The 12,715-nt window shown below is 53.6% G+C and overlaps 1 protein-coding gene across 6 annotated transcripts in view; it reads left to right on the top strand.

The window, feature by feature from the left end:
• Positions 1-12,715, top strand: part of PTPRE (protein tyrosine phosphatase receptor type E) — a 162,786-nt gene that overhangs the window by 67,945 nt on the left and 82,126 nt on the right. For 5 of the 6 annotated variants that reach the window (XM_029061304.2, XM_029061305.2, XM_029061303.2 and 2 more), the window contains 2 exons: positions 8,818-8,920; positions 9,246-9,316. In XM_029061304.2, the coding sequence (XP_028917137.1) occupies positions 8,818-8,920; positions 9,246-9,316 (174 nt within the window). Of the gene's footprint in view, positions 1-8,817; positions 8,921-9,024; positions 9,141-9,245; positions 9,317-12,715 lie in introns of those variants that run through there. The other variant, XM_029061307.2, reaches the window with a different exon arrangement.

Raw genomic sequence — 12,715 nt, 5'->3', positions numbered from 1 at the left:
CTCTCTATGTTGCCGAATTGTACTTTCCAAGCACTTAGTACAGTGCTCTGCACACAGTAAGCGCTCAATAAATACGGTTGAATGAATGAATGAATGAATGATGACTCTACACACACTAGACTATAAAGGGATCGTTATAACTCCATTACTACTAACTTCTTTGTACTGTCTTAAGTCAATCAGTCCTTCAGTGGTATTTACTGAGCACTCTACTAAGCGCTAGGGAGACTACAATAGAGTCACTAGACGCGATCCCTACCCTCAAGGAATTTACAGTCTACTGGGTGCCGAGCACTATACGAAGCACTTGGGAGACTGCGATATAGTTAGTAGTCCATAATAATACCATACCACGATTGGTTAATAACATAATAATGATAATAATAATTAATGAGAGTCTGGGTGGAGGAGGGGGGTTGGGATGGGCCACTTCTGGCCCATTTCCCCCCCAGGAGCCCCAGGCCCTGGTTCAATTCAATTTGTTTCAATAGTATTTAATAATGCTAATAATAATAATAATAATAATGTTGGTATTCGTTAAGCGCTTACTATGTGCCGAGCACTGTTCTAAGCGCTGGGGTAGACACAGGGGAATCAGGTGGTCCCACGTGGGGCTCACAGTCTTAATCCCCATTTTACAGATGAGGGAACTGAGGCCCAGAGAAGTGAAGTGACTTGCCCACAGTCCCACAGCTGACAAGAGGCAGAGTGGGATTCGAACTCATGAGCCCTGACTCCAAAGCCCGTGCTCTTTCCACTGAGCCACGAATAATGTAATTAGGATATTTGTTAAGTGCTTACTATGTGCCAGACACTGTATTAAGCACTGGGGTGGATACAAGCAAATCAAGTTGGACACAGTCCCCCTTAGGGCTCACGGTCTCAAGCCCCATTTTCCAGATGAGGGAACTGAGAAGTGAAGTGACTTGCCCGAGGTCACACGGCAGACAAGTGGCGGAGTTGGTATTAGAACCCATGACCTTCTGACTCCCAAGCCTATGCTCTGCCCACTAAAATAAAAAAAAAATGGTGGTATTTGTTAAGCGCTTACTACGCGCAAAGCACCGTTCTGAGCGCTGGGAGATATAAGGTGATCAGGTTGTCCCACTTGGGGCTCGCAGTTTTAATCCCCATTTTACAGATGAGTTCACTGAGGCCCGGAGAAGTGAAGTGACTTGCCCAAAGTCACACAGCTGGCAAGCGGCGGAGCCGGGATTAGAACCCACAGCCTCTGACTCCCAAGCCCGGGCTCTTTGCACTGAGCCACGCTGCTGCTCTTGAGCCATGCTGCTTCTCCAGCGCGTACTGAGCAGTGCGTACCGTGTGCAGAGCACTGTATTAAGCGCTTGGGAGAGTCCAATAGAACAATATGAGAAGCAGCGTGGCTCAGTGGAAAGAGACCGGGCTTTGGAGTCAGAGGTCAGGGGTTCGAATCCCGGCTCTGCCACTTGTCAGCTGTGTGACCGTGGGCGAGTCACTTCACTTCTCGGGGCCTCAGTGACCTCATCTGTAAAATGGGGATGAAGACCGTGAGCCCCACGTGGGACGACCCGATTCCCCTGTGTCTACCCCAGCGCTTAGAACAGTGCTCTGCACATAGTAAGCGCTTAACAAATACCAACGTTATTAATATAACAGACACACTCCCTGCTCGCAAGGAGTTTACAGTCTAGAGGGGGAGATGGGCATTAATATCAATAAATAAATGACAGGAATGGACATTTATGTGGCGAGGGGCCGAGGGGCGGGGGGGGGGTGAATGAAGGGAGCGAGTCAGGGGGACGCAGAAGAGGGGGGAGAAGAGGAAAGGAGGGTGCGGTCAGGGAAGGCCTCTCGGAGGAGATGGGCCTCCGATAAGGCCGTGACGGTGGGGAGAGCGATCGCCGGATGCCGTTTGGTGTCGGCGTCCCGCGGGGGAAGCTGTGGTGTGTGTCAGCTGGCCGGGCTGACGACGCGGAGGTTGGGTGGGCCCTTGGGGAGGGTGAGCGGCGCGGGCCGGGCCTCGGCCGACCAGCTGGTTTCCCTCGGCCTCCCTCCTCCGCCTCCCTCCGGCCCCACTGCTGATGATCAGGAGACCTGGGGTATCCGTTGTGCCGGGCGCCGTACTAAACGCTGGGGTGGAATCGAGCTAGTCTGGTGGGCACAGTCCCTGTCCCGCCTGGGACTCAGTCTTAGACCCCAGTTTACAGAGGGGGTGACTGAGGCCTAGAGAAACGAAGCCCCAAGTCACAGAGCGGACACGTGGCGGAGGTGGGATCAGAACTCAGGTCCTCTGACTCCCGGGGCTGGGCTCTCCCCAGAGGGAGGCCCAAACAGCTCAGGGAGGGGACGGGGACTCCGGCTGGGGCTCCCCCCGAGACGGTCCGGTGGGTGCTGGGCACCTCACCCGCCTCGGCTCCCCTTCCCGGCCTCCAGACCGCCACGGCTCCCCCTCTTCGGAGCCCCCCTGGAAAGCCCACCTCCTCCAGGAGCCCTTCCCCGATTGGCTTTCTGCCCCGTTGGCTCGATTCCCCTCGTCTCCCCCGACTCTCCCTCTGCCTTCCGGAGGACTCGTTCAGCCCGGCCTAGTGGTTAGAGCCGGGCCCGGAAGACAGAGCGACCTGAGTTCTAATCCTGCCTCCGCCGCTCGTCTGGGTGAACTTCTTGGGGCCTGCCTCGGTTCCCTCATCTGAAAAATGGGCAGTGAGACTGTGACCCCTATGGGGGCCATGGGCCGTGTCCACTACGAATATCTCGTATCTGCCCCTGCGCTTAGGACGCTCCCCGTCTCCTAGTAGACCGCTCAAAACATACCACGGTGATTATTATCACATCAACCTCTGCGTTTGTTAGTGAAGAACACACTTGTTCCCCAATCCATCTTTCCATTTCCTTTGTCCCCTAACACTAACAATGGCAACATTTGTTAGGCACTTACTATGTGCCAGGCATTGTACTAAGCGCTGGGATCGATACGAGCAAATCGGGTTGGACCCAGACTCTGTCCCACGTGACAGACGAGGTGACCGAGGCCCAGAGAAGTGAAGTGACTTCCCCAAGGTCGCACAGCAGACAAGGGGCAGAGCCGGGATTAGAACCCGGGTCCTGCTGACTCCCAGGTCCGTGGTCTACGCACTAGACCGTGCTGCTTCTCTAACCAGCAGAAGCGGCGTGGCTCAGTGGAAAGAGCCCGGGCTTGGGAGCCAGAGGTCATGGGTTCGAATCCCGGCTCTGCCCCTTGGCAGCTGTGTGACTGTGGGCAAGTCACTTCACTTCTCGGTGCCTCGGTTCCCTCATCTGTAAAATGGAGATTAATTGTGAGCCTGAAGTAGGACGACCTGATTACCCTGTATCTACCCCAGCGCTTAGAACAGTGCTCTGCACATAGTAAGCACTTAACAAATACCAATATTATTATTATTATTAACCAACAGTAACTGGTTTTGTGTCGGCTTCTCCTGCTAGAAATTAAGCCCCCTGAGGGAGTCCCCTTATATTCTCCCGAGGGTTTAATGCAGATCTCTACTCTAATTTATTTGGGGCAGGTATATTAATGATGGTATTTGTTAAGCGCTTACTATGTGCCAAGCACTGTACTAAGAGCTGGGGTAGATATAAGGTATGTCTCCTGACACTATTCATTCTCCCAAGCATCAGTCCAGTGCTCTGAACTCAGTAGATTGCAAGGTCCTGCTTGAGGGCAGGGAGTGTGTGTACTAACCCTAATGGACTCTCCTGCGCGCTCAGTACAGAGCTCTGAACAGAGTAGATTGCAAGTCCCTTGAGGACGGGGATTGTGTCTAAAGCTCCTTTGTATTCTGTATGAGAAGCGGCGTGGCTCAGTGGAAAGAGCCCGGGCTTTGGGAGTCAGAGGTCATGGGTTCGAATCCCCGCTCTGTCAGCCGTGTGACTGTGGGCGTCACTTCACTTCTCGGTGCCTCAGTGACCTCATCTGTCAAATGGGGATTAACTGTGAGCCTCACGTGGGACGACCTGATGATCCTGTATCTCCCCCAGTGCTTAGAACGGTGTTCTGCACATAGTAAGCGCTTAACAGATACCGACATTATTATTATTCTCGGAGCAAATTAAACCAATGACTCGATTTAGATGAGCATATTTGGGACACGTAATCAGGAGGACGGATTCTCTGGAGAAGACACTAACGGTAGGAAAAGTCCAGGGAAAACCTGGAAGAGGCAGACCGGCAGCTAGATAATAATAATAATAATGGTACTTGTTAAGCATTTACTATGTGCCAAGCACTTTTCTAAGCGCTGGGGTAGATACAAGGTGATCAGGTTGTCCCACGTGTAAAATCCCCATTTTACAGATGAGGTAACTGAGGCACAGAGAAGTTAAGTGACTTGCCCAAAGTCACGCAGCTGAGAAGTGGCGGAGGCGGGATTAGAACCCATGACCTCTGACTCTCAAGCCCATCCTCTTAGAGGTAACAACCATAACGGAAGAACCGTTAGAAAGGTTGCGGACTGTGGCAGAGGACGGGACCTTCTGGAAAAAAATCTATCCATGGAGTCGCTACGAATCGGAAATGACTCGACGTTACTTAATAATGTGTTCAGTATATCAATGGTATTTATTGAGTGCTTACTGTGTGCAGAGCACTGCATGGCCTAGTGGATAGAACACGGGCCTGAGAGCCAGGAGGTCGTGGGTTCTAATTCCAGCTCCGTCGCTTTTCTGCTGTGTGACCTTGGGCAAGTCACTTCGATACTCTGGGCCTCGGTTCCCTCATCTGTAAAATGGGGATGAAGACCGTGAGCCCCATATAGGGCAGAGACTGTGCCCAATTCAAGTATCTTGCATCTACCCCAGTGCCTAGAACAGTGCCTGCGCATAGTAAACTCTAAACAGATACCATTATTATTATTATTACTAAGTGTTTGGGAGAGGACGATATAACAGTCAATAGACACATTCCCTGCCCACAGGGAGCTTAACAATCTAGAGTGAGAGACAGACGTTTAATATCAATAAATCAATCCAGATATAAATGGTGGTATTTGTTAAGCGCTTACTATGTGCAGAGCACTGTTCTAAACACTGGGGGATACAAGGTAATCAAGTCGTCCCAAGTGGGGCTCACAGTTTTAATCCCCATTTTACAGAGGAGGTAACGGAGACACAGAGAAGTGAAGTGACTTGCCCACAGTCACACAGCTGGCAAGCGGCGGAGCCGGGATTAGAACCCACGACCTCTGACTCCCAAGCCCGGGCTCTTTCCGCTGAGCCACGCTGCCTCTCATCTGTACATAAGGGCTTAGTACAGTGCTCTGCACCCAGTAAGTGCTCAAAAAATACGATTAAATGAATGAATAATTACTGTGGGGCTGAGGGTGGGGTGAATACCAAGTGCTTAATGGTCACGGAGTCACGCACATAGAAGAGGCAGAAGTGGGAGGGGGGAGGGGAAAATTATAATAATAATGATGATGATGGTATTCGTTAAGCGCTTACTATGTGCCAAGCACTGTTCTAAGCCCTGGGGTAGATACGAGGTCATCCGGTTGCCCCACGCGGGTCTCCTGGGCTTAATCCCCATTTTACAGATGAGGGAACCGAGGCCCAGAGAAGTGAAGTGACTGGCCCAAGGTCACACAGCAGACGAGTGGCGGAGTCGGGATTAGAGCCCGCGTCCTCTGACTGCCAAGCCGGGGTTCTTTCCATTAAGCTGCACTGCTTCTCTAAGAAAAGAGTTCTTAATTGGGGAAGGCCTCTTCTAGTAGCAGTGTGAGAAGTGGGGAAGCGGCGTGGCTCAGTGGAAAGAGCCCGGGCTTGGGAGTCAGAGGTCACGAGTTCGACTCCCGGCTCTGCCACTCGTCAGCTGTGTGACTGTGGGCGAGTCACTTCACTTCTCTGGGCCTCAGTTCCCTCATCTGTAAAATGGGGATGAAGACCGGGAGCCCCACGTGGGACGACCCGATTCCCCTGTGTCTAACCCAGCGCTTAGAACAGTGCTCTGCACATAGTAAGCGCTTAACAAATACCAAGATTATTATCAGTACAATACTATGTCATCTAAGTCAATTGCACTCTCCCAGGCACTCACTACAGAGCTCTGCCCGTAGTAGGGAAGCGGTGTGGCCTAGTGGAAAGAGCTGATTTCTATTTCCCGCTCTGCCACTTGTCTGCTCTCTGACCTTGGGCCAGACCCTTCACTTCCGTGGGCCTCAGTTTCCTCATCTGTGAAACGGGGGTAAAGACTGTGAGCCCCACATGGGACAGGGAACGTGCCCGACCCGCTTTGCTTGTGTGTCCCCCAGCGCTTAGAACGGTGCCTGACCCACCGTAAGTACTTAACAGATACCGCAGCGTGGCTCCGTGGAAAGAGCCCGGGCTTGGGAGTCAGAGGTCATGGGTTCGACTCCCGGCCCTGCCACTCGTCAGCTGTGTGACTGTGGGCGAGTCGCTTCACTTCTCTGGGCCTCAGTTCCCTCATCTGTAAAATGGGGATTAACCGTGAGCCTCACGTGGGACGACCCGATGACCCTGTATCTACCTCAGCGCTTAGAACAGTGCTCTGCGCATAGGAAGCGCTTAACAAATACCACCATTATTATTACCCCGGTCATTTTAGTAGGTGCTCGATCAGTAGCAGTGCTTGTGGCGAAGCCCGGTTGCCGGGTGGAGGGAGGGGGAGAAAGCAGGACAGACTCTGCCCCCCAAAATCGGGGACCCCCAGCCCGAGGCCTCCTGTCTCCATACTGGATGGACCCTGTGTCCCCGATTAGACCGTGAGCCCGTCACTGGGCAGGGATTGTCTCTATCTGTTGCGGAATTGTATATTCCAAGCGCTTACTACAGTACTCTGCACATAGTAGCAGCGTGGCAAAATGGAAAGAGCCTGGGCTTGGGAGTCAGAGGTCATGGGTTCGACTCCCGGCTCTGCTACTCGTCAGCTGTGTGACCGTGGGCGAGTCACTTCACTTCTCTGGGCCTCAGTTACCTCATCAGTAAAATGGGGATTAACCGTGAGTCTCACGTGGGACAACCTGTTTGCCCTGTAGCTACCCCGGCGCTTAGAACGGTGCTCTGCACATAATAAGCGCTTAACAAATACCAACATGATTAGTAAGCGCTCACTAAATACCATTGAATGAATGAATGAATGCTCTGAGTTCAGGCTGCGGGAGCGGAGTCCCGGGATGGAGGCGGATGGTCCGACCCCGCGGCCCCTCGTCCCGGACCGGACGCTGGCTCGGGGAAAGTGGATGGCCCGGCCGCCTCTCCCTCCTGGATCCCGAACAGGGCTCCCGCCCCGTGAGGTGACCCTCGCCTTCCCTGCCCTCCCTGGCCTCGGCCCCTCCGCTGGGCCCGGCCCGGACGGAGGCATCCCCCCGTCCTCACTACCCCCGCCCGGTCAGCTGGACGGCCCTCCCTCAGCCCCGGGCCCACACTCTGCCCGCCCGGTCAGTCTGATGGTCCCCCAATTGTCCCCGTGTCTACACTCTCCCTCTCCGTTCAGCTGGACGACCCCCCCCCCCCCCAAATCAGCCCCGTGTCTACACTCTCCCGGTCCGATCAGCTGGACGATCCCCGCCCCCTTCAAGTCAGCCCCGTGTCTACACGTTCGCTGCCCGGTCGGCTGGACGGTCCTCTGTGACCGCCCGGCTGGAGGGTGCCCGCAGCCTTTTGGCATTCATTCATGTAATAATAATATTGGTATTTGTTAAGCGCTTACTATGTGCAGAGCACTGTTCTAAGCGCTGGGGGAGATACAGGGTCATCAGGTTGTCCCACGGGAGGCTCACAGTTAATCCCCATTTTACAGATGAGGGAACTGAGGCCCAGAGAAGTGAAGTGACTTGCCCACAGTCACACAGGTGGCAGAGCTGGGATTCGAACCCATGACCTCTGGCTCCCAAGCCCGGGCTCTTTCCACTGAGCCACGCTGCTTTTCGCTGCTTCTCGCTGCTTTAATCATTTTTACCGAGCTCTTACTTTGCGCAGAGCACTGTACCGAGTGCTGTAAGCCCGTCAAAGGGTCTCTTCCTGTTACCGATTTGTCCATTCCAAGCGCTTAGTACAGTGCTCTGCACATAGTAAGCGCTCAATAAATACTATTGAATGAATGCTTGAGACAGTACCATACAACAACACAGAGACACATTCCCTGCCCACAGTGAGCTCATAGTCTAGAGGGGGAGACAGACATTAATGAAAATTAATAAACAATAGTTTAATAAATCGATTATGGAAATGGACAGAAGTGGTGTGGGGCTGGGGGGATGGGGGATGAAGAAACGGAGCAAGTCAGGGTGAAGCAGAGGGGAGTGGGAGAAGAGGAGAGGGGGGATACGTCGGGGAAGGATACCCCTCAACCCCCAAGCCCCGACCTTCCCTCCGTCCATTATAATAATAATAACGATGGTATTTGTTAAGCACTTACTATGTGCCAAGCACTGTTCTAAGCTCTGGGGTAGACACAAGGTAATCAGATTGTCCCACCAGGGGCTCACAGTCTTCATCCCCATTTTCCCGATGAGGTCACTGAGGCCCAGAGAAGTGAAATCCGTCCATTGGACTGTAAGCCCGTCGATTAGACTGTGAGCCCGTCAGTGGGCAGGGACCGTCTCTATCTGTTGCCGATCCGTCCTTTCCAAGCTCTCAGTACAGTGCTCTGCACAGAGTAAGCGCTCAATAAATACTATTGAATGAATGAATGAAATGACTTGCCCAAAGCTGACAAGTGGCAGAGCCGGCATTAGAACCCACGACCTCTGACTCCCAAGCCCGGGCTGGTTTCCACCGAGCCGCGCCGCTCCATCCGTCCGTCCGTCCGTCGCTCCCATCGGTCCCTCTCTCCTCTGTCCACAGGCAGGCCGGACGGGACGAGATCTACTTCGCCCAAGCTGATTTGGCTGGTCATCCCCCTGTCGCTGCTCCTGCTCCTTCTGCTGGCCACCGCCTACTTCCTCAGGTGGGTGCGTGCCCGCCTCCGGGCCCCAAACCGGCTCAGACTCAACTCCCCGCCCCATCTGAGGAGGAAACCACAGACCCTAGGCGTCAATCCTCGGGCGGCCGCACGGGCTCGGGCGATGCGAGCCTCCCACCGGCCCCGGGGCGCGGCAGGCGGCCGTCCGGGGGCACGGGGACGCCTTGGCCACCATGAACAGGAGCAGCTTCTCCAGGCTGACCTGGTGGGTGCCCGCGCCGAGGGCCGAGACCCCGGCCCTGTCGTCCCCCCGACCTCCCGGCGGGGCTGGGGACGTGTCCGCTGACGGCTGGTTGGCTTCGTTTGGCAGGTTTCGGAAGCAGAGGAAGGCGGTGGTGACCGGCGATAAGAAGATGCCCAACGGACTCTTAGAGGAGCAAGGTAGGTCGGGGTCTGGGGCCCGGTGCCGGGGGGAAGGAGACTCGGCCTGCTCCCGGTGGATCGGGGGGCTCGGGAAACCCCGCTTCCCCCCGGCGGCCCTTCGGCCTTTCTGCGCGGAAAGCGAAAGTTGTTTGAGTTCGAGCTGGCCGGAACGGGTTCCTGTTTTCGGGCAGAAATCCAGAGCCTTTGTGGGTGTGGAGGAGACAGAGCCCCCTGTAATTAAATAAATGTCTGCAAATTACTGATTTATAAGAACATCTGTCTCCCCTTCTAGACTGCGAGTTTGTTACGGTCCGGGAATGTGTCCGGCCCTGTCGTATTATGCTTTTCCAAGCACTTAGTACAGTGCCCTGCACACAGAAAGCGCTCAGTTAAATCCACTGATGGATTGGAATGTTCCTCCTCTTGTCAGCTGTGTGACTGTGGGCAAGTCACTTACCTTTTCTGTGCCTCAGTTACCTCATCTGTAAAATGGGGATTAACTGTGAGCCTCACGTGGGACGACCTGATGACCCTGTATCTACCCCAGCGCTTAGAACAGTGCTCTGCACATAGTAAGCGCTTAACCAATACCCACATTATTATCATTATTATTATTGACTGGAAGCTCGCTGTGGGCGGGGAACGTGTCTACCGACGCTGTGGTGTTCATTCATTCCGTCGAATTTATTAAGCGCTTACTGCGTGCAGAGCACCGTACTAAGCGCTTGGGAGAGGATAATACAGTGATAAATAGTGACATTCCCTGCCCACAATGAGCTCACAGTCTAGAGGGGGGGAGAAAGACATCACTGCAAATCAATAAAATGACAGATATATAAAGAAGTGCCGCGGGGCTGGTTGTTGGGGGGAAGAGCAAAGGGAGCAAGTCGGGGCGACGTAGAAGGGAGTGGGAGATGAGGAAAAGGGGGGCTTAGTCTGGGAAGGCCTCTTGGAGGAGATGGGCCTTCAGTAAGGCTTCGAAGAGGGAGGGGAGTCGTTGTCTGTCCTCTCCCACGTGCTTAGAACAGTGTTCCGCACTCAATAATCGCGCAGGAAATATGATCGTTTGATTGACTGTACCTTAGCCCCGGCTCCCTGGTTTCCTCACAGGCCAGATGAGTTGAAATGGATAGATTGATTAATTAATGGACCCGTGCTGTCTTAATTATAGTTTTTATTGTGTGCCCAGCACTGTGATAAAAATAATGACGATGATAACGCTTATTATGTACCAAGCACTGTTCTAAGTGCTGCGATTGATTCAAGGTTATCAGGTTGTCCCAGGTGGGGCTCACAGTCTTCATCCCCAATTGCTGGATGAGGGAACTGAGGCCCAGAGAAGTGAAATGGCTTGCCCAAAGTCACACAGCGGATAAGGGGCAGAGGTGGGATTAGAACCCACGACCTCTGACTCCCCAACCCGCTCTTTCCTCTAAGCCACGCTGCTTCTCTACTGTTCTTCCATAATAATTATGGGATCTGTTAAGCGCTTACTACGTGCCATACAGCACGGTCGGTAGAAACGTTCCCTCCCCAGCAGGAGCTTAGAGTCTAGGGAAGCGGGGTGGCTCCGTGGAAAGATCCCGGGCTTGGGAGTCAGAGGTCATGGGTTCTAATCCTGGCTCTGCTGCCTGTCAGCTGTGTGACTTCGGGCAAGTCGCTTCATTTCCTTGTGCCTCGGTGACCTCATCTGTAAAATGGGGATGAAGACGGTGAGCACCCCCGTGGGACAACCTGATCACCGTGTATCCCCTCCCCCGCGGTCAGAACAGTGCTTTGCATATAGTAAGTGCTCAATAAATGCCATCATTAGAAGGGGAAGACCGACATTAAAATAATTTCCAGCTGTGCCGGGGTGGGGGGAAAATAAAGGTTTTCTCAGGTAGCAAAAAGCATCCGGCTGCATTCGAAGCTGTAACTTGAGTGTGTGAGACACACCTCCGAATTAACACCTCCCTTTCGATTCACACGTTGAAAACCACGAGTCCGTTTCTCGGGTCAGCCGGCCGGCCCCCCCCCCCGGCCCGCCAGCCGGCCGGCCCCACGTCACAGGACCCCCACTCACCCCGCAAGTACGTGACGTACGGGGTGTGAACAGGTGGGGAGTGAGCAGAGGCCAGAGAATTAAGTAGCGCAGTAGCGTGCACCTGGGAGTCAGAAGGCCTTGGGTTCTAATCCCGGCCCTGCTACTTGTCTGCTGTGTGACCTTGGGGAAGTCACTTTACTTCTCTGGGCCTTAGTTCCCTCATCTGTAAAACGGGGGTTGAGATTGGGAGCGCCATGTGGGACAGGACTGTGGCCAACCCGATTTGCTTGTTTCCCCCCTAGTGCTCAGTACATTGTCTGGCACATCATCATAATAATAATAATGATAATGATGGCATTTGTTAAGTGCTTACTCTGGGCCAAGCACTGTTCTAAGCACTGGGGTAGAAACAAGGTCATCGGGTTGTCCCACGTGGGGCTCACAGTCCTCATCCCCATTTTACAGATGAGGGAACTGAGAAGTGACTTGCCCAAAGTCACACAACTGATAAGTGGCGGACCCGGGATTAGAACCCATGACCTCTGACTACCAAGCCCGTGCTCTTTCCACTAAGTCACACGGCTACCTGACAAGCACTTAACAAATATTATTATTATTATTATTATTATTATTAACCCCCTGAGAGAACTGAATGGGGCTCGGACCCCCCCCCCGCCCCCCCCAGACTAAAACCAATTCTCCCCTGACTTTTTTTTTTAATGTTATCTGTTAAGCACTTATTATGTGCCAGGCTCTGTATCAAGTCCTGAGGTAGATAGAAGCTGATCAGGCTGAACGCAATCCCTGTCCCACAGTCTTAATCCCCATTTTACAGATGAGGGAACCGGGGTCACACAGCAGACAAAAGGCTGAACTGGGATTTGAACCCAGATCCTTGTGGGTTCCAGGCCGGGGCTCTAGCCAATAGGCCAAGCTGCTCTCCCACCCCGCTGCCTCTCTCCTTCCTGGGAGTAGTGGCCACAGTGATGGTGTTTACGGGGTGTCCTAGACTGTACTGAGTGCTTGGGAGAGTAGCGGTTAGGGTATTTATCGAGCTCCTCCTGGGTGTATTGCGTTTTCCCAAGCGCTTGGGAAGACAGCGGTAACATTTTTTACCACATGCCCAGTTGGGCCACGGCGCTGTCCTGAGCGCTCAAGAGAGCTGCTAATAATGGTCTGCACCGAGCTCCTCTCCGTTGGGCCGAAGGCTTGGGACAGCGGTGGGCCGGCTGGGTGCACTACGCTGTGCTGAGTGCTTTCGGTAGGCTGTACTGCACCGTACTGAGCACTTGGGACGGGCTGTACTGCCTTCATTCATTCAACTGTATTTACTGAGCGCTTACCACGTGCAGAGCACTGTACGAAGCCCTTGGGAGAGGGCAGTATAACAA

The sequence above is a fragment of the Ornithorhynchus anatinus genome, chromosome 3, assembly GCF_004115215.2.
Source record: "Ornithorhynchus anatinus isolate Pmale09 chromosome 3, mOrnAna1.pri.v4, whole genome shotgun sequence".
NCBI classification, from domain to species: Eukaryota; Metazoa; Chordata; class Mammalia; order Monotremata; family Ornithorhynchidae; genus Ornithorhynchus; species Ornithorhynchus anatinus.
This window is presented reverse-complemented; position numbering and strand designations above follow the sequence as displayed.